The sequence below is a fragment of the Cantharellus anzutake genome (assembly GCF_015039405.1).
Source record: "Cantharellus anzutake strain C23 chromosome Unknown EI90scaffold_14, whole genome shotgun sequence".
NCBI classification, from domain to species: Eukaryota; Fungi; Basidiomycota; class Agaricomycetes; order Cantharellales; family Hydnaceae; genus Cantharellus; species Cantharellus anzutake.
The window spans coordinates 137471-150260 of record NW_024066964.1 but is presented as its reverse complement, the minus strand read 5'-3'; the positions used below and the strand labels follow the sequence as shown (position 1 = coordinate 150260).

The 12790-nt window shown below is 48.8% G+C and overlaps 2 protein-coding genes across 2 annotated transcripts; both read left to right on the top strand.

The window, feature by feature from the left end:
- Window positions 1–2254: 2254 nt before the first annotated feature.
- On the top strand, window positions 2255–2737 carry EI90DRAFT_3014731 (uncharacterized protein; the record flags this gene model as incomplete). Its single annotated transcript, XM_039056817.1, has 3 exons — window positions 2255–2290; window positions 2343–2583; window positions 2637–2737. The coding sequence occupies 3 exons, from the start codon at window positions 2255–2257 to the stop codon at window positions 2735–2737; spliced, it is 378 nt and encodes a 125-aa protein (XP_038918303.1).
- A 2054-nt stretch (window positions 2738–4791) lies between these two features.
- Window positions 4792–7918, top strand: EI90DRAFT_3048677 (uncharacterized protein). The gene is made up of 7 exons (XM_039059636.1): window positions 4792–5183; window positions 5237–5314; window positions 5365–5568; window positions 5619–5929; window positions 5979–6051; window positions 6114–6522; window positions 6573–7918. The coding sequence occupies exons 1-7, from the start codon at window positions 4820–4822 to the stop codon at window positions 7819–7821; spliced, it is 2688 nt and encodes an 895-aa protein (XP_038918302.1). The 5' UTR covers window positions 4792–4819; the 3' UTR covers window positions 7822–7918.
- The last annotated feature ends 4872 nt before the right edge of the window (window positions 7919–12790 follow it).

The window sequence follows — 12790 nt, the reverse complement described above, 5'->3', positions numbered from 1 at the left end:
TTTTCTTTTCCCTCATAGTCGGTCACTCTTCAATTCTCTACCTAGTCCGACTCTCTTCTCTAGATTCCATACCCAGCGGTTATTCTGTTACCAGCTTCCCTGGCAAAATGCCATGGATCATTGCTTGTTCACCAAAGGTCAGCATCAACATCCTTCAAGTTGAGAGCATGCACATCAGTCCTTATCCTCATCCCTGTTCTAGCACTCCAACATCTTCCCAAACCATATGGGTATGTCCTCATCTGGCTGTCTTGTCTTTCATTCCACTTACATCATTACAGACACCGTTCATGTATGCTGGTCCATATTTACAAATGAACCCAATGTTTTCTGCTCATGCAGAAATATCCTGCCCAAGAAGGGATGCAGATCTGACTGCATGATTGCTCTGAGGTCCAGTGACAAGGGTGACCTGGTTAGAATCCAGGATAATGTGCTGATTGATCCTGTTCAATGGGGTATGTTTCACTCTCCCCACGCATTCATTCATTTCTCTTTCTTGATCATTATGTTGTTACCATTTGGGTCGACACTTCCGGAAGGACTCACTCACTGTCCCATTGGTATGGAAATTGTATACAAAGTCCCAACTGAGTCGGTAAACAGCATTTTGTCATTGTCAGCTATGTTGCTACTGATAGTACAACATTTGCAAATCAGGTGTTTCGCCCAAAAGGCAAATGGTTGCCTGTCCCCTCCTTTCAGTTATATGTAAGGCTGTCAATTGTAGAGGTTTTGCCAATTGTGTGGCTCTGAAGGGAGAGGGATGATATATGGCACTTTTGCTTACAAACCCCCATTCTTTATTCTGCCATGGAGTCTGACATGTTTAACAATGTTCAAGAAAACAAAAGTAATGGCAGAGCTATCAGGACTCGGTGGGGACCTATTTGTAGTCTGAGGTCAAGTGAAAGCCCAATCATTTTGCATCAGTGCGTAAAGTATTCGTCGCGGAATGGCTTGTGAAACTCTGGTGTGAAGGGATTACGGTATTGGGGCAACATGATGTGAGCGTGTGAGTCTCAGATATGGGAGCCATTGGCTATCCAGAACATTCCGGTCCTGACAAACAAAACCACAGTGAGATCAGAACCAAGAGAGAGCTGGGAGAAAATATTCATTAGTTTGAGAACCCATTGGTGGGAGTAGGGTTTGGTGGAAGGAGGTTTTTGCATGAGTTTGGACAGTGTCAGGGCCCGGCCTCGGACTCGGAGGCTTCCTGGGGGCATGAGATGTATAGTAAAGGAAATAGAATATGTACACTTGCCTATGCGGGGCATGAGATGAGAAGAAGGGTAAAGGTCTCATCTCCCTGCATGGTTGCTATATAAAGGAATGGGTCACATGCCCACAACTATACAGCTCCTAGAGTTGTGTAGTGTGACCGGGAGGGAGCATCCAGGTGGCAGTGCCCAGTAAGCGTGGGAACGTTCTGGGTGAGTTGCTCACCCAGAACTGTGGCTGTGACCCGTGGGAACATTCTGGGCAAGCTGCTCGCTCAGAAAGTTCCCACGCTATCCCATGCACGCGGATATGCAACACAGAAAGGCAACAACAAGGCAACAATGAAGGAATGGAAGGAAGGGATTGGTTGGGGAGTCTGGGGCACCCTAGGGCAGGGTGCTGAACCCTGACAGACAGTCCAGAATGCGTTAGAAATTTTGTGGCAGGCACTACTAAGACACAACTTCGAGCAGGTCCAACAAGTCAGCCTCATCCTCTTGTAAGGGCGTTGTTAATAGTGGAATTAACATTCCGAGTGTTTCGCTGCTTGCCTGTTGCACACAAGCTTGGCCCAATTCAGGTTTCAAAAAAAGGTGTCCCAAATCCACTCAAATCTCCACCCCGGCCTATTGCCATGCCCCTGGGCAACAACCATGAATCGCAGCTCAAGACAGACACTCAGTAATCAACATAAACCACCCAATCGGAGCAGCTCTAGCTCCAATCAACCCACCCATCGCTGGTTAGCCTCAATCCATCAGTTTTTCCCTCAGACTGGGACGTGTGGCCACGATGGGATCCTGTCCGCAAAATCAAAGAACTTGCAGAAGGCCAAGCCCTAGCTTCAACAATTTCTTCCCCTCACCGTGTGCATCAATGATATTTCCTGGGAGGACGACGGTTGCATTTAATGATGACATATTTCGCTGGGACATGAAAAGTGATGGTCTTGGCCACATCTGATGTATATACATAGTATTTTATGCATGGGCCCATTGACAGCGTACCAATGCGGAACTGTGTGTAACTCATGTCCCGACTCAATGCAGGGGAGCAGTGGTGGGAGGTGGGGTAGGATCATCAAGTGTGAAGGGCGAACCTCTGCATCAGCATGTCAGCTGAGAATGGAACACGATGTCACAACGGCATATCATGAGGGCAATGTGACAAGGTGGGAGGAACCAATGAAGGATGCCTGCATAGAATGCATCAGGATGGAGGAGAGAGATGAGCACTGGGGCCGTTGGAAGGATGTGTTGCGGACGGAGGTGGTCACAGCAGAGCGGAGGGAAGATGCAGAAGGACAAATGCGACCATTGCGTCGGCACTGCCAGTGGCGCTGGACGGGATGGGGCAAGAGTGCGTGTGGAGGTAGTCATGGCATGGTCATAGCAACGTGTGGATGACATCAGGATCAACAACGGATGAGGCAGCAGAGCGGTGGGAGTGTTGTCGCATGCCAATAAGATGGACACTGAACGCGTCGGTTCATGAGCGGGGTCTCAACATCTGAGCCCCAGGCTCATAACAACCTATGGGACTTGCAAGATCTGCAGTATTGTCGTCTATTAGTTAGATTGTATGGTGGAACAGCTCCTGAAAAAAAAGGGTTTACATAAATGGTTCCATACGTGCATTACTCACTCTATCACATGTTCGATTACAATAGAACATGGAACAGGACCATGGCAATTCAGTCTAAGCCCACAAGACCTGCTACTCTGTAGCAGGAATTATATACACAACAAAAGAAAAATAAAATGGGGGGATGGGGGCTCCGGGTTGATAGTTTTGGATGGGAGGCGGTGCTGAAGGATGAGGGAAAGGTGAAGGGGGTGGCGGACTTCTCAGCATTCGTGTTTGCAGAGCAGATTGTGGAATAAACGAAAGGAAGCGGTTGAATGGGGGAAGGAGGAAGGAAGTCCCCCTCGTCGTTGAGCTGTAGACGCACCTGCAAGGGGATCCTTTAGATGGTCGTGGAGAGTGCCCAATCGGACTCCAATCAGGGATGACTCGTAGGGAACACGTATAGTATGCATCGGGGGCCATAGCGCACTTTCGACAGGTAACGAACACAAATTGTCAAACGATCGGAAAAGGGACTCACCTCTAGTGTTTCCCAGCCATGTGTTTCACGCCTCACCCATGCAAGTCCAAAGCCCGTCATGTGCATGTCGAAAACCAAGTGCTGGGAGCCTGTTTGGGATGCCCAGGTTGCGCTGGAACATCAGTGTTACGGGTTGAACTGGTGTGGGGGCCATTCACGCCACCCCTTACTGGGTCTGTCCTGTTTCCTGGCTTTCAAACGAAGACCGGGGCGCAAATGCTCCCAGCGATGAATGCGGTAGGCATGTGAGGCAGTGAGGGGTTTTTGTTTGCATCGTCAGACTAACGAAAGAGCCCCAGAATCAGATTGCGATGTGTGAACGACCGGTTACATAAGTCAATTCTACCATTCAAATGTTATGTAAAATGTAGGAGATATTGTGACTTACGTCATTTTGCTGATGGTATGCTGAGCGATGACATCTGCCGATTTTTTCGTTAATGTGTCGAGATGAGCATCCTTTACTGTGGATCCAGCTCACATCTCCACCATTTGGGATGAAACCTCATGGTGTTGGATTCACTTGCCCAAGCACCTTCGAACGTCAGTCCTCAATTGGGCTCTGGAACAGCCAATGAACCGTGAGAGTTTCAAATCGCGCCCATATTGGTTTCCTGATATATGGCAAACGTCTTTGTCAAACCCGATAAGACATGGTTACAAACAAAAGGCTAGTTAGCTGTAAACAGAGGAACGGTCTTTGGCCTCAATATTGGGCCTCAAGAGCATGTCTGACTGCAGGAAGTCCTACTTCACAGTGAGATCGAAAGAAGTAAATGACGTTGTTACATATATATATTTCAACCAATAATTACGTACAGTGATGGTAGTAATTGAGGGCAGAGTACTACTTGTCATTTGGAATGAGTAGTGGGAATAAACTCTCATCCATGCAAAAATATTTTTTTGTCTCCGAACAGAGGATAATTTCCATGAGAGAAGGTTGTCGGGCTCGTGTAGCGCAAGTGCTGGGTGCAGGACGGTGGGATGAACCGCGAGAGTGCAAATTGGCGGGCCGATATTGGATCATTTTAGAGCTGACTGAATCATGGACAGTCAGTGAATCAGACCGAGCGTCTGTGTTGTAAACGCGCCGTTCCAAATATGGCAACCCGCTTCGGCAGTTTCACTCGCAACCCAGATGTAATATAGAAAGAAATATAACTCAAATACACACGGCGCTCCAGCGCCCATATTTATACTTCTCAACAATATTCCAGGCTCTTCTATGCCCAGCGCTTACGCAGGCGCCTAGTAACCCCTAGAATATTCCCGGATATTCCGGTTCAGTTTCATCATGTGACTGTGACTCGTATTCCAACAGTCTGGCATTCGACCATGACGGGCGGTCAGACGCTGGTCTGCCCAACCCTGCATGACCAAACTGTGGGTGGCCACTCAACCACCCCCGCCAACCTCGAAGAGCCCTTGAGCGTGGGAATGTTCCTCAGTGCAGCCTCCCGGCAATATCCACACGGTGCGGTGTCGATGAATCAGTCAGCTCTAAAGAGATCCAATTTGGACGTCGGACCGCCAATGGGTGAGCCCTCCTCTAAACGTGTACCCAAGACGACTCTTGCGGTTCTTCCCGATGACCTGGACGAAGCCACCCACCAGAGTCTGAACGATCGTGTCCTGCGCAACATGCAGGTCTACAAAAATCTTGGCATGCTTTCCCAACAAGGTGGCACTCGTCTTGCTCTTCTCCAAAGCATTGTGCAGCAGTCAGATGGACTACTCGTCTCGAAAGATGTACATGAGCTGAGTGCTCTAATAACAAACCACCCGGAGCTGGGGGCTAAGTTGGACGAAGCGTGGAACAAAGAATCATTCAATGACATACGAAACCTGAGTATGCGCCGGAGGTTTTTGCCGTTGGATGGTTTTGATCAGCTGTCGTTGCAGAAATTCTTCGTCCAGCTGTTCAGCATGCGGGTTTTGCGGATCTTGAAGTGATACTTGACTCTCAGTTATCCAAAGATGGTGGGTAGAGTGTCGCCTGCTGGTGTTATTCCTTTATGAACCCATTCCAGCGGCGGTCAAGTCATGGTCTTCCACATACAAAGGAAACACTGCCGACATTCTTTCCCTGTACATGACGGGACCATGTGGCCCTAATGTGTATGCTCGCCTCTTACCAGTCGTGCAGTCGTCTGGGATGGGGAAATCACGAATGGTCGACGAGTTCTCCAAGTACCACTTTGTAGTCCCTTTCAATCTCCGTAAGGGAGTTGAAGGTGATACCCTCTCACGGTCGCTTCATTGTGATTCTGATGTTTCGATTTAGGATATCCAGCCCCTGACCATGCTATCCTCCATTGGCTCACATACCCTGGCCTCTCACAACTTGCGAGCGATGATCGCTTCAGCGCATTTCTCACTGCGTTGTTCGAGAAACTATCCGACGTCCTTGATGACCTAAAATCAAGGATCAAGTCCTCTAAGCTCTCAGATGCCGAGAAGACGGCCACATTAAAGAACTATCCTGAATCCCTTGCCGAGCAGTTTCGGCTTTTTATGACAGTTGGACAGCAGTTTGATGAGCAAGGTCCTCTGCGTGTGCAATTTTACAAGGACGTATTGAACAGAGCGAATAAGGCAAGTCGTCTGTTCTATGTCGCCGCTATGACCCTCACAGTCGAGGCAGCTATCTTCAGTAAGGCCGATGACTCCTCCAGAAATGAAAACACCGCCCGGGAAGTTCACGACAAAAACAAACGGTACTCCCCATTGCTTCCCTAAACGCGGTCTTGACTGATATAATGTCTTTCTCATACACAAGGTACGGTTGAACTTACTTCTGTCGTCAAAAGAGTATTAGAAAAGATCGCTCCTGATTACCAGAGTGCACAGCATACTCCCGTGTTGTGTTTGGCGTTTGATGAAGCCCACACTTTGACAACTCCAAATCCTGGTGGAGACCCGATTCCATTCACGTCGTTGAGACGCGCTTTGCGGGCTTTAAGGACATTTCCTATCTGGAGTCTCTTCTTGTCCACAACAGGAAAATCTGACCAGTTCTCCCCACCATCTCACCTTGATCCATCGAGCCGCATTCTCAAAGGTGAACTTGTCAGTATCAAACCGTTCAGCGCACTGGGTTTTGATCACATGGCGAAGGAGTTTGATGGGGTCATGACTCTGGATAATGTCACTGAGTTATCATATAGGTTATCACTAGGTCGTCCCTTGTGCGTTCTCCCAAATTTTTCTTCGCTATAATGGCTTCATGTCATCGCAGATGGCTAACACGCTACCAAGCGGGCGGAGACCGCGTCAAAGAGACAATCACCACATTTGCTATTGAGAAACTTCTCTGTCGTGCATGGAAAAGGGACAACTTGGCCCGCGCGGAAATGTTTGCCGTGATGTCTCATCGTCTTGTGCTGGACTTCAATACGACCGTTTACTCTGGTCAGCAACGAGCGGAGGCGGAAAGGGACCAGATGCACCAAGTCGAGAGGCACATGCGTGTATGCTTGGGTGTCAAGGAAGGGTTCGAGTCTGTCGTCACGGTTGCAGCATCCGAACCGATCCTCACCGAGGCCGCGGCCACCATCTTGTGCTCCATCCGGGATACGGTCCGGTCCTGTCATATGTTAGAAGACATCTTGCAGTGGCCTGGAATAAGTAAGGGAGATCGGGGAGAACTCATTACCTGCAACATTATTATCGACACCCTAGATGACCTTATGTCTAGGGAAGGGGAATGGAAGCCAGGGGGGGTCATGGTGACCTCGTTGTTTCAGGCTCTCTTTGCCCGCGACATCTATGACACGTCGATCAAGGATTCTTTGCCTTCAATGCTGCTGAACGGCAGCCGCAACAGATCATTTGCCGAGACATTCAAGAGCTCACGCATCTACGTCACGCATTTCATCAAGGTTTATGATTTCGAGGTACTCTCTGTCAACTATCTCTTTAAGCTTGCTGCCCGGGGTGTCGGAGTTGTCTGTCTGGATAATCAACGTGGCGTTGATGTGGTCATTCCAATTCTTTACAAAGACACAGTATTGCAAGCGGACAATATGACTGTCCTCATGATACAGTCGAAGAATGATCATTCTTACTCAACCAAACCGTCGCAAGACTTGTTTGACAAAATGGATCCGTCCAAGCTCGGAATTTTCCCCAGGAAACAGAAAACACTCCCAGTGATTCGGATGGTGATTGCACTGGCATCGAAGAAATCCATTGTTTCTGTTATAGGGCCACCTCCACGGACGCAGCCAGCAAGGCAAGGCAAACAGCTGCCTATATACCGGAAGAATGCCTACACATCATTTGATGTTTGGTGTGCCAGGGCTTCTTCCAGGACTTTTCGCACCATTAGGCCTCAGGATGTTGCGACATATGATGCCTTGCTGAGGTTGTCAAAGGATGTCCCTGAAATGTTTGAGCCCAGTGAAACATTGATACAGGATTCTGTAAGGAGGATGTACCCTGGTGGAACTTCTCATGCTGGTCATTGGTCATTTTGTACGAAATGAAAGGCAGCTGTGTTCAATGTAAACACTGTACTCCGGATCCAGATTTGAAGACTGATGACACTAAGGTAGACAAAATTCAAATCCGCCTACTACTTGTGACCCAGTCAATGTAAATTGGTATCATGGGGTTACCAGCCAACCTACATTCTTAGATACTATTTCGGTGTTTGAGTGCATGCACCTGTGCACCCATGCATTGAGAAAATGGTTTTATGGTGGGGTCCAAAGGGGCCCGGGGGTCAGTCATTCGCGGCTGGCTCTCACACTCACGTGAAGCCAAAGCCAGTTGGCCTCGGTATAGCCACCAAGCCACCCATTGCAGGCAGTGCATGAGCAACACTTGATCTCGGAGCTGTTGTAAGACAGCAACGGTTGGTTCGATGTTTAGCGCAAGGATACCCGACCTACATTATCTCGGTGAGATGCCCGATGATTGATGTTAGGTTTATTTCTAGTCGGTCTCTACTGTCTGATCATTCCATGTTTATTTAGCATTTATCTTCCTTTTTCCGACCTGTTGGTCGCCTCACTTTCCTTTATTTGTAATAATCCTCACTCCTGTTACACTCGATTAATCGACGCTTAAAAGCTTGATGTTTTCTTCGCTGACACCCTCAGTTCTCATTGCGTTCACAACCGCGAGACTGAGGTCGGTATATCTTTTATCATATTCACTCGTTTACTTGTTCTAAAACCTTCACCTAGTATTGTTCTATTCTAGGTAGATATCCAATTATAGTTCTCATTGCGTTCACAACCGCGAGACTGAGTATTGTTCTATTCTAGTCTGCGTTAGGAGCTGGACTAGAAGCGTGAAGCTCAGTGTCAGCTAATATGCGTGAAGAACTAAATTGTATTACCTAGAAGTGTGAAGCTAGGTAATATACATATTGTAAGTTACAATAATAAAGGAAATAGTAATAAAGGAATGTAACTAACCTCAGTCTCAGCTAATATGCGTGAAGAACTGAGGGAAAAGGAAATGAATTCAAATGAATGAATATATCCGTGGCCTGGCACGGGTTAGTCCGAAATAATATAAAAGAGGTGTTGTGACTAAGTAGTCATGCTAGCGTGGGAATGTGGCTGTCTGGGCGAGTTCCTCACTCGGATGTGGGAATGTGGCTGTACGAAAACTCGTCCGGCCTCCCATAGCACATGGTTCCTCCAACAGTGCCAACCTCCATCATCTCTATCGTTACAGGAAGCTACAATAGACGAATGGGCAGAGATGCTTCATTTGTGCAACATTGGCATTGAGCAAGAGCAAACTTGCATCTGGCTCTCAGTCTTCAAGAGCTCTCCTCACTGTGGATAACCTGAAGCATAGCAAGTTTGTTATGGTTTGATGTAACACCAATGGAATTAGTTCAGGTCTGAGCACATCTTACCTGAATCAGTCAGAAGTCTCGCCCATTGTTGCATTCTGTCATATCCATCCATGGCCATCACCCTCCACTACCTCTGGTCCTTCTGGATTACCTCTGCTCCTTTGTCACTAACCTTGGAGCCTCCGGATTCCACAATTACCTCCAACTCTGTCAGGGCAATAGCCCCAAACCCCAAGCCATATGTAATTAAAGATACATATAGTCACGTGGGTAAGCGGTAACCTCCGGTTAACTGCTTACACACCACTGTAAAATACACACCATTGTATCACTTACAGCTCTGTGTGCTGAGCTACCCACTGAGACCTCACACTTTTTTAAGTGTATGAGGTGTGTTTTACAACACAACCACTAGAACTTATCAATCTTAACATCTTGACTTGGTAGCGCCAATGGCACCTAAACACACCTGCAAGGGCAAGGTCACATCTGCAGTGACGATAAAAAGAAATGAGCGGTTCATCAAGAAACCACAATCTCCCATCATGGGAGATTCAAATCAAGAGCCGTCATCAGACGATGATGAGGATCAACACAATCCAAAAACAGCAACCACCTCAGGGCTGGCCCCTGAAGGTTTTATAAACTTATGTGGAGTAAGTGTGGGGCCCAATACTGTCAGGGACGTGTCCAGGGTCGAGGGGGCCCAGGGGTAATGCCCAGCACTGAGGCCGTTGCGGGGTGTGGAGCGGGCATGCATACTGGCAGGCCCGGTCCGGGACGATGGTCCCTGGCCACTCAGACTGAAGTGGGAACTGTGAGAAGAAGGTTACTTCTTCGGTTCCCACCCCAGGTACCTTTATGTACATGTGGCTTGGGTCACATGAGGTTTGCCATGTCACCCCGCATACAGCTGCAGTCATCTGGGTGTCCCTGTGGGGGATCCCGAGGGCATGTGCTGCACGTGCGCATGCTGGGTTGCACCGTGAGGCCGTCCGGGTCGTCCAGGGCTGGGTGTGTCATGTGCACGTCGCAGGTGGGTCAATAATACATAGGTATGGGGAAAGGTCGTCCGTGTAGATAAAGATAGAACAAAGAACAAAGGAACAAAAGAACAAAATGACAGAAAGAAGAACAAGAGTTGAGGAACCGTGATGAAGGGTGGGGAGTAGAGGTGAGCGGGATACCGGGTGAGGGCAGGTGGAGCCAGGTCGGGTGGGTGTGCCCTGACAAATACCCCTAGAACTCCACGTCATACTGATCTAACCCAAGCTGGGGAAGATCCCTCACCTCCTCAGGAGGTGATCGACTTGTGCAATAAATGCATAAGCACTGAACGATCAGCCCGAAAAGCTGATTGGATAGAGTTGCAGGAAACTCCAGGGCCCCACTATCCCCTGGAGTCCTCCCCCATGTCCCCAAGTCAAGCCCCAAAGGCAGATAAAGGGAAACAGAGGGAAGAGCCTCTGCATTGGCTATCCAAAAAACTACTGGACTTGTTCCAGGTTCCGTCTGAATGGAGGATGGAAAACGAAGACCAACTTCTTCTCAGGCTGGAAGCCCGAGAAGGTGCAAAAAAACACCCTGAGAGCAGGATCTCCCAGAGCATGGAAGCTCCAAAAGAACTTCCACTGTTTACACTACCCCATGCCATGCCAGACAAGGCAAGGTTGCCAACCTCAGAGGAGGTCTCCAAGATAATGAAGAGGAGGCAAACCAAAATGAGGGAGTTCACTGAGGAAGCCTTACGGAAAAGTAAGAAAAAACCAGCAAACAGACCCCTCTATGAAAGGGAAGCACCCTCCGCAACGGCCTCACCTAAACAAAGCGAGCATGGAGTTTTCACTCCAAGAACCCCTTCTGGAACCCCCAGAAGTGGCAATGTCAACTGGGGAGAGTCACTGCTCGCCCAACCAAACTTCCTCCTGGAAAACCAGGAATCATGCATAATAAACGCAATAAACTCAATCAAAAAAGATTGAGGAAACGAGCCACAATAGCACGGCTCGTCTAGAGATAACTCTAGAAAGAATGGCCAACACAGTCGATGCGTTGACTGACAAAATCAGCGAGCAGATGGACTTGCTGAAGGAGATAAACTTCTCACAAAATAGTGAGGAAACAAAAAAATACCCTGGGCCACAGGCCAGGACAAAACCAGAACTTGTGAAAAATTCACGAAAAGAACCACCAGTGAAAGTACACTGGAGTATCATCAGCAACTTGACAGAGACGCTAAGGAGATCCTTCTCCCAAGGATAGGGGAAGACGATGCCGAAAGAAGGCACCATTCAGAAATTAGGAGAATCGCCACGTACCAAAGGTTCAGCCAAACATCCACCTTCGACGAACCTCTCGAACAGAGAGGTAACACAACCACACTCTCTCAAAACAATGAGAGAATCCAAATACAACTTCAGGCAAATTTGCCCAAAACCAAAGAAATGCTGCAAGGAAGATTCCCCCCAGTGAAAACCCCCCCAAAGGAGAGATCTCCATTGGATAGCGACCCTGCGAAGGCAGGGGAGCAAGAGGAGTACCTGGAGAAATGGTACGAAAAAGCCATAAGAATGGCTGAAGTGAGAATACTCACCCCCTACCCAGAGGGAGTGAAGCCTGAAGCTCTAAAAAATGGGCCGGCTTTTCCTGACAAGAAATGGTCAGGGGAGAACGACATGGAATCGTTCTGGCAGTGGTTCACAGAACTACTGGGATTCCTCGCCTCATGAGGATGCAAAGGTCCCCAATTCAACGAAGTCCATCTGGACTGCTTGATTTGCGGATTAGGGGGACCTGTCATATCCATCCCCGGCCATCGACTTCCGGTTCCTCTGATCCCTCTGGTCTAACTCCGCTCCCCCTCACTAACCTCGGAGCTCCCATATTCCGCAATCCTCTCAGTACCCCTTGATGGTCACCACCCCCTCATTTCAATTTATTACCTATGCCTCCCTAAGTACGGAGCCCCGAAGACTTCCGGACAGCTCCGACATCCACTAGCGCACTCCCGCCTCCGCTGGGCAATACACTCGCCTGCCCTGCAGAGCCCACCTTCAGGCCTATCCCTCCTCTCCGTTTCTGGGTTATCACCTGCCTTTCCGCTAACCCCGCGACCTGACTCGTCGGTAATATTCAGTCGGCTAATGTTTAAACCCCATTAGCTCCACTCTGTTTGGCTCCGCCAATTGCGGACCCGTCTTCGCTGTAACCATATATATATCCCACTTGTACATAGGTTACACCCCAGTAATAAAATCAACTAGAGTTACCCCCCTTCGGTTCTGATTGCCAGTCAGTAAGTTAGGGCACGGACGTGTCACTAGGCACAGCACTCTTGGCAGAAGTCGCTGAGGCCAAAGCCCTCCATCACGGAGACTCTCCCTCGTCTCGAATCTGGTCTCTGACAGGACCTGTTACAGGAATGGGTTCCGGGGAACCCAACCTGAACCGTTTGGCTCACTAATGGAGGTGGCTGCATAGCCATCGGAGGGAGAGCGGAATGGGATGAGTGTCTGGCAGTGTAACCTGTGGGTTGGCCAACGGTAACTTGGCGCTCCTGGGAGCGTACCGGTAGCGAGTATGAAATGGGCTCCTTGAGGGAGCCACCTGGCTGTCTGCTAACGGGGACTTGGCGCTCC

Excerpts from the sequence above, each read along its gene's own strand:
- EI90DRAFT_3048677 (XM_039059636.1), top strand. The coding sequence starts at position 4,820 with ATGAATCAGTCAGCTCTAAAGAGATCCAATTTGGACGTCGGACCGCCA. Across the intron at positions 5,184-5,236 it reads CAATGACATACGAAACCTGA|AAATTCTTCGTCCAGCTGTT; the intron begins GTATGCGCCGGA and ends CTGTCGTTGCAG. Across the intron at positions 5,930-5,978 it reads TATTGAACAGAGCGAATAAG|CTATCTTCAGTAAGGCCGAT; the intron begins GCAAGTCGTCTG and ends CAGTCGAGGCAG.